General features: G+C 38.5%; 1 protein-coding gene across 1 annotated transcript; it reads right to left on the bottom strand.

Moving 5' to 3' along the window:
• Positions 1-1,430: 1,430 nt before the first annotated feature.
• RFK (riboflavin kinase) lies at positions 1,431-8,478 on the bottom strand. Its single transcript, XM_051801510.1, has 4 exons — positions 8,185-8,478; positions 6,424-6,575; positions 5,009-5,111; positions 1,431-4,462 (listed from the first exon to the last, which is right to left on the bottom strand). The coding sequence occupies exons 1-4, from the start codon at positions 8,381-8,383 to the stop codon at positions 4,332-4,334; spliced, it is 585 nt and encodes a 194-aa protein (XP_051657470.1). The 5' UTR covers positions 8,384-8,478; the 3' UTR covers positions 1,431-4,331.
• Between the last annotated feature and the right edge of the window lie 12 nt (positions 8,479-8,490).

Below are 8,490 nucleotides of genomic sequence, written 5' to 3'. Positions count from 1 at the left end.
AGGAACAGACTTTTTTTTTAAGTGGCATTTTAGAAATAGTGGTTAGGAACGCCCAAACTAGATATCTACAGAGTCCTATCAGTTTTATGGTGTTGCCAATTACAACTGCCTGGTGAGTGCACAGAGAGACCAAGAAGAGTAGTATATTTTATAAAAGGCTATTTTTCCAAGACCTACTGACTCAGAGGGAATCATTCATTAGTCACCTCTGGAGAAAGTTCACAGAAAACAGTACAGTGAAGGAAACCAATAGTAAATACACACAAAACTCAGCACAAATAAATTTGAGATACTGCTTTCTACTTTATGGACTTATGTGTCTATGCTTTTTACACTGTCCTGAAAAAATACCTAAAGAAATTCAAATCCACAAATCCTTTACCACAACGCTTCTCTCTATCCTTTCACCTTCTTCCAGCCACCATCCCAAGAAAGACGTGCTGAAGAAAATAAATACATTTAGAAATCCAAAGACAGGCACTTCAGCCTTTTTCTGTTTCCTCCTTTCCACACCCTGTAACCCTTTCTTTGCTATTCTCATTTATACTTGGAGTTTCCCAAGCCCCAAGCTCTTACTTAACTAGTTGCATTTTTTTTCCTCCTAGACAATTACCTCTAATTAAAAATGCTCTTTCAAAACGGCCAGGCAAATTCAAATCTCCTGCACAGTTTTACCATCCAGTCACCTCTCACGTAATCCAGTAGTTTGATTTCAAAAGGAAGTGTAAGCTATCAGTTCTTCATACTTTCTCCTTCCAGTGAAGTGTATGCATATAGGAAAAAAATTTCCTCTTCCATAACACTATTCTTAGGTTTTGCTAGAAAGGAAGTGAAGTACATTGTAAGTGGTTTTAATATTGATTTTGCTCCAGAAGAAAACTAATAGAAAAATCTAGACGCTTGGAAGTTACAGTACTGAGTGCTACAGAAAAATCCTGAACAATACAGGTGCTTGGGGATTTCTCACTCTTAAATCTATATCGCCAGTATGGGTAGTCTGTTGTCAAAAGCATGTTTTCTGACAGATACCAGTCTACACTGAAAAATCCACATGTGACATAATAAAAGCGATCCTTATCACATACACCACCCCAAAGTGTTACACTCTTTCTTGATGTAACTTCAGCGATGCTACAAAGAGGTTATATAAAGGCTTTTGAAAAAGCTCTGAAAGAGAGTGTATAGACAAACAAATTCAGGGGTTTCAGGCTGTGAATTCTAAGGCTCTAGCTCCTGCAAGCTCAGACTGAGGCACTGAAGTCCCCAGAGTGGGGTCAGTTTTCGAAAACAATAAGAAGGTTGAACAATATCCCATTACTCTTCCATCAGTTCAGCATTTTAGGTAGTCACCCCTACAAAGCTTTGCATAAAACCCAGACCACTAACATTGCAAGGAATGGAAAAGGAAAGGAAATCCAAGACAAGAAGGATAATTTTGTCAATTACAGTTCCTTTAGTAATTGGTACAGTGTAGTAACATCAACCAAAATAAATACAATTATTTTTACATAATACAAAAATATAACCCTTCATAAATTTTATATTGTGCTAGGAATTATGCATTGAGCTTAAGCAATGATATATAACATTTTCTCTTAAATAATATGGACAGGTATACTTAGCCAAATGAATGTAGTAACATTTTCTCAAATTTGAAGACAAACACATAGAGAACAGTTTATTAGTTCAGTGTATCCATACATGACATCTTAGCTAGGATTTGAGAGCAACCCAAGTCTTTCAAGTTTTCCCCTTGCCACTGTTCTCTATTCATAGCACAGTAGTTCTATAACCATATGGTGAATTCAATTTTTGACAGTAGCATTTATTAGCAGATACAGAAGAGTATTATTCAGACAACCAGCTTAAGGCACCATGGTTTCCACAACTGACACATGACATTACTGGAAAAAAGAATTTTAAAGGCAGTTATGAGTGTTTAACTATAGTACTACAATGAACAACAATCTATTCTTGACAACACACTTCATTGACTAGTGTGGCTTTTGTTCTCTAAAAAGAGTAGTAAAATATATGATTTTAACATTAATACAATCTGAAGAATGCATAAACTCTTTGCACAAAAAAAATAATTCTCCCTTCATCCCTCCATTTTAAAATGTAAAAAATTCCAACCATCACCCTTGTAAGACAATTCTTTTACAGACTTTTTGGAAATACAGTTTCCAACACATTATATGGTAGAAGTCCACTAAATCATCTCCATTATCCTTTAAAAGAAAGTATATCTAACTGCTGATAACTGTTGTCCCATGTCCCTCTCCCCCAATTCTGTACTGAATCTATCAACTCTGCAATTACTAGCACTGGTGAACAATTTATTTAAATGAAATCAAGTTTCTCCTGGAGTCCTAAAGAACAAACACAAGTCCTTGACTTCCTTAAGACCTCTTGACCTCTTCCCTAGCAATAGCCCATGACACTGGCTAAAATTTAAAACAATATGAAGTGAAACTATCATCCTGACAGCACCTGACACAAAGACCCAAACAGCTACCTTGTCAAAACTCTCTTAAACCTCAAGAGTGAAAAGTAGGATTCAAATAGAATCATAGAATCAACTGGGTTGGAAAAGACCTCCGAGATATCAAGTCCAACCCTTGATCCAACACCGTCGTGGTTACTAGACCAGGGCACTAAGTGCCACATCCAGTTTCATCTTAAAAATCTCCAGGGACAGTGAATCCACCACCTCCCTGGGCAGCCCATGCCAATGTCTGATTACCCACTCTGTAAAAAATTTCTTCCTAATATCGAACTTAAATTTTCCCTGGTAGAGCTTAAGACCATACTAGGATAGGACCGTAATAGGATAGAACAGGATAGGACAAGGAATAAATTCATTAAATTTCACTACAGAAATTGTGCATTCCATACTGTACATGGTAGTTCAAAAAACCACAGCCAAGACACATTCACAGAATCATTTAGAATTTCAGAATATGTTTCAGACACATCACAGGCAGATGTCAAAAGACTATGGTCGTGACAAAGTCACTGCAGCTTACTCGCTTCCATTCCATTTATCAGAGAAAAACAAGAGTAGATTTGGCATCACACATTACATACTTGGAGAAATATTTTCCAAATTACTATCAATTCTGATAGTACTCCTTCCATTTACCTATCACAGAATAGTCAGGGTTGGAAGGGAGCTTCCGAGATCTAGTCAAATCCCCATTTGTATTCCTGCATTTCAGAGTAGGACTGTCTGCAACTACTTGTAATAAATAACAAATATCCACTACAGTGTTGACATATTATGCAATGAATCCCCAACGGCTTTCATTTGTGTACTTGTCCACTTGGTCAGCCAAAACTTTGGCTCTTACCTGCACTTAGTGCAGAGCATTAGTGAGATTTTTCTGTGCCTTACAATAATGCCAGCCTTGAAGTCAGACATTTTATTGACAGTGCAGAGAAAGACCTCAAGATTTTCCCCATTTTCTCATAACAAATACCAGCAGCATATAAAATGCAAATTTGCCTTTCACTACCTAATTTTCCCTTAAGGTCCAATGAGCAGAAATCTTGTTATATTGTTTCTGCATCTTTTGCCCCTGAACTTTTACAGTTTATCGACTTTCACATTCATTTCCTGAAATTAAGTGAAACACCCCCCAGAAGTAAACTACACAGGTCATGTGCTATCATATGTACAAGCAACTATGAAAAAGTATAGCTCAGATTCCAGTAACATAATGAGCAACAGTGATTTCCTCCATTTCAAATAAACTTAAAATAAATAATTTCAATTAAAGCAAGAGCTTAAACTATGACAGCAATGTAGTATATAAAAAATAAGACCTATAGAGAATTAATCTTGCTATTGTTACCTGATCATATCTAACCACAGGAAATTTCTGACTCAATCAACAGCAAAATTTCCTAAGCTAAAATCCAGATCTAAGAATGACATAAAACAGAAAAGAAGCTGGAATAACATTCTCTATGTTAAACACAGACATTCTTCATTAACTGAACTATCCATACCCTAGGTTTACAATTAACTTTGGTCATGTTCTGAATATACTCCACTTTCTGAACAACTGGTAACTTTAGGATACAGAATTTATCTGTAAGGACCTATTACAGCCTTCTAGTCCTTTTGCATGACTGGGTTAATGTTGAATTAACCAAAGAAAACTGAAATCATCTTGTATGATTGGTTTCAATCTCAGTTACCTAACAGACATACGACAAAAAAGCACCTATGAAAGCAGTGCAAATGTAAAGGCTCCATGACAGGGAAAGAAAATAAGAAAAAGAAGTTCAAACAAAGAAACAAATAAAAAACTGTATTGTTTTCCTCAGTGGTTGTTTACTATTTTGCCTTCTGGCAGATGAAAGAAGTTATCTTCTTTGAGTTTAAGATGTTCTGCTAAATCTAGCTGTCTTTTTGCTTCTTCAATGTCTTCCTGAATTGCTGAAATGAGCGCCTCTGAAAAAGATAAGAATATGGGTATTTAAAAGTTGGTCTGAATTTTGAACACAGTATGAAGTGAAAACATGGGGTACCACAAAATATCAAAAAACAATCACAGAAGTAGAATATAATTATGAGGTCTAAAGGCAGAGTTCTTTGGGTTTTCAAACATGACAGAGTTGCATTTTTACTTGTTACAAGCACTACTCTCTTGCTTTTCCAAAAGACTTTAGCAGTTCTGTTTCAATACTAATAGTATTGAAATACTACCAGTATTGAAATACTACTGCATTTAAAAGAGAAATGAACACATTCAACTGATGCTTCTACAACAAGTCCTTGATTTTAAATTACTCCACAGACAAGTGACTGAAAAATAGTTTTCTAGTGGAAGATGTGGGAGTATGGTCTTGGGTTTTTTAGATAATGAAAACCTTTTACTGAAATTTCAAAGGTTAATAGATAAAACATCTCATAGTAGAAGGAAAGACAGGGAAGACATAGAACTTGCATGAGTAAGACAAAAAAGAGATTAGTTTGAGAGAGACCTCCAATACTGACCTAAGGAATCAAAGTTTTTTTCCGGTCGAATATATCCAACTATGACTATACTAAGAATTTCTCCATAAAAGTCTTCCTTGAAGGTGTGGATAATATGTGTTTCCTAAAGGAAGAGAAATAAGTGGGCATTTATTATGAACTTAAGAGTTTCTTTCCCTATCTGTAGGCATGTAGACCTAATATCCATCATTCAAATTTTCCTCAACAGAGAACAATAAAAGGGATGTTTAGTTTAGAATGTACAATGAAAGATTAAAACACTAGGGCTTTAGTTTATGTCATGAAGAAGAATTGCATTTTGTATGAAATCTAAAAAAACTACTCACTTAAAAAGTATTCTGATAGCCAAAAGGGAAAAAACAAACAAACCAGAGAGACATTACTCAGGAGAAATGCTTCACCACTTCTCAGAGGTAATATTTCCAAGGCAGGAAATCCCAAACAAAGCTTAATGCTTCATCATCAAGTTGATGCATCCAAATAACTACGAAGATTTTGATTGAAGCAGGTGGCTTAAGGTGACCTTTTACAACTAGCTCACATTGGAATTTAATGATAAAATTCAAGAACAAGTGCAGGCTGAAACACAGTTCCACCTTACACTCAAAAACATTTTATTCACATCTGCCTCTTCAAAATAGGCTGACCCATAGCATATACCAGCAGAGCTATCATATGGGAAGCTTTGAACTAGTTGCTCAGGAAACTTATCTGCAAAAATTTTTAAAAGTATACATTTCCCTGGGACAAACACTTAATAGCAGAGATTCACGCCCAAACAAAATTGTTTTCAATAAATAAAACAGAGCTCTGCAAGACTCAGGGAAAGCACCAGCGCCTGATAGCAAGAAAATCACAGCTCGAGATTTTAACTTCTCCATCCTATTATTACACACCTTCAAATATTTATTCTGTATATAAAGCCACACCACCTCATGTTTGGATTCCATAATTTAAGAGAAGTATTAATAAAAAAATAATTAAAAATTAAGATGCTCCAACATCTCTTATTTGAAAAGCAGATACACTGCAGAAAACTATAGATTATTAGTATGTTGCAGCTCATGCTAGGGCTCTCATAAGCGGTAAATTCAATGCATTTATCAATTTATGCTTAACTTGCTATCAGCATCTCGAGCAACCATCATTTCAAGTAGGGTTATACTTTTATTTTAGAAATAATTAAGAAATGGTGGAACAGAAAGAAGAAAATAAATTTTAATCACCTACATGTCTATACTTGGGGGATAGAGAGAGTATGTTCTTTATAGAATATAAATATGATATAGATACCAAATGCATTTCTAAGAGCAAATTCCTAGATCTCATTCATGAATTAAATTCTGCTTATCTTATTAAAATTCAACATCTGGCTCGTGTTACAATAAAAATCCCATACAAAGCAAAATTCTTACCACTGATTTCTTAGTATTCCTATAGAAAGGGTTCCATCCTATGCTCAAAACCATTTTATGTACATCTCCATTTCCAACACAGGCCCATCCATAGTATATACCAGTAGAGATATCAGGTGGAAAGCTTTCAACCACTTGCTCAGAAAAGTTAGCTGCAAAAATTTTAGAAAGTGTAAAATGGGAGTGAATGTGTAAGTCAGGGACATAACAGGATCTTCAAATACTGAAAAGCCAAACTCTGCCTACGTACTACTTATAAATGTAACACCGGCATTCATGAGAATAATGCAACATGCCATTTGGTAAAGTATAAAACAGCTTCATAAAATTAGCCCCTGTGGCAATACCAGAGGTATTACATCTATCTCGCATTGGCCTCTTTATCCACCAGCGCGCTTGTAGCAAATGTGGGCAGAGTCCTTCCCAAATCTTCATTCGCGAAGCCCAGCCATGATGATGATATCTTTTACACATGCTGTATTTTACAGTTCACTTTCTCTTCTTCAATAATAATTAATAAACATGCCATATATCCAGTCAGGATGCATTTCACCTTTAGGATAACTATCATAGCTTTAATAGGGTGAAAGATGAATTAAAAAAATTAAGTTTCTTCTGCACTATAAAGTAGCATCCTAGAACTATTTACTTGTTAGTAAAATACTTACCTATGAATAAAATATGCAGGAATAAATGCGATTATTATTTAACCACTTGTCAATTTTGTACGAGTTGCCTTTTGGAGACATCTGCGGATTTCTGTGATTTTCTTTGAAAACTACAAAATTATAGCAAAATGAAATTCCCCTCTGATTGAATTTAACATTCTCTCAAAATTAATATCCTACTTCTATTTACCAAGTGGGTAAATGTCTTCATGCAAGATATGAAGTTGATTTAAAATATACATTTACTACATTTTTATCAAAGCTAAAAAACAATGATCCCCCTTCCCTGCTCCACAGTACCAACACAGTATTTATAAGCAATCAAGGGAAAAACGTGAAATCCTGCCAGAAATTCAGCACCACGAGAATGGTCTCGTAGAGTTTCACAGCTGTTACAATTAGTGCAATATGACTGCTGACTTCAGTGGCTGTTTAAGGCATTCAGACAACTGAGAAAGATAAGGAACAGGCAATTATATTCGCTGTAGGCGAAGCCCACCTACTAGGTTTTAACCTCTGCTTTATTCCCCTTGAACTCTTCTCCTTAAAGCGATTCCCAATACCTACTCCCATTCTTGTTCTGAGATTTATCAGAACGGTGCCATAGCACTGTGCATGTGATCACTTATCTATATCCTGTAGACCATCATGACTAGACGGAGATCGTTCAGAGAAACCTCTTAACAGACCGAGGGGCGGGGAATAACACAAAAGGAGAATGCAAGACTCTAAGCAATGCAGGAGGGAAAAAAAGCCTCAGGAAAAGGCTGGCACGGCACAAGGCAGGGCTGTTTTCGGGAAGCCAAGTCACGACAATAAGGCAGCAGTGCAGGGCAGCCGGGCGGCTCCTGGGCTGAGGCGAGCTTAGTCACGGCGCTCCCGCACCCTGACGGGCAGGAGCACGGTGCGGATGCGGGTCCGGCTGCGCTCGGGGTCCGACAGGGACCGGCTGCAGAACCCCCGGCCTGGGCTCTCGCCGGCGGGAGCGCTCCCGGGGCTCCGTGCGGACCCCCCGCCAGGCCCAGCCGAGCCAGGCGGACACCCCTCCCGTGCCCTTCCCGGGAGATGCCGCCCCCGCCCCCGCCCCGCTCACCGGTGGGGATGCCCAACTCCTTGGAGCCTCTGCCGAAGCCCTTCACCACCTCCCCGCGGCAGAAGTACGGCAGGTGCCTCATGGTGCAGGGCAGAGCCGCCAGCCCAGCGCCGCCGCACCGCTCCGCCGCTACCCCCTCGCACGGGGCGCTACCAACCGCAGGGGAGGATGGGGCGGGGCGCCCTTGCTTTCTATCCATACGGCTCTCCGGCGGGGCCTGCCCGCCCTCCGCAATGGGCCCGTCCGCCCCGCATGCCCAGTGCGCTGTATCCGGCGCCCGGAAGGCGGGGTCGGGCGGAGCGCGAG

This window comes from Manacus candei, unplaced genomic scaffold (assembly GCF_025592945.1).
Source record: "Manacus candei isolate 608988 ecotype Guabito, Panama unplaced genomic scaffold, ASM2559294v1 h1tg000051l, whole genome shotgun sequence".
Taxonomy (NCBI): domain Eukaryota; kingdom Metazoa; phylum Chordata; class Aves; order Passeriformes; family Pipridae; genus Manacus; species Manacus candei.
The sequence above is the reverse complement of the archived record's forward strand: the minus strand, read 5'-3'. Positions and strand labels throughout refer to the sequence as shown.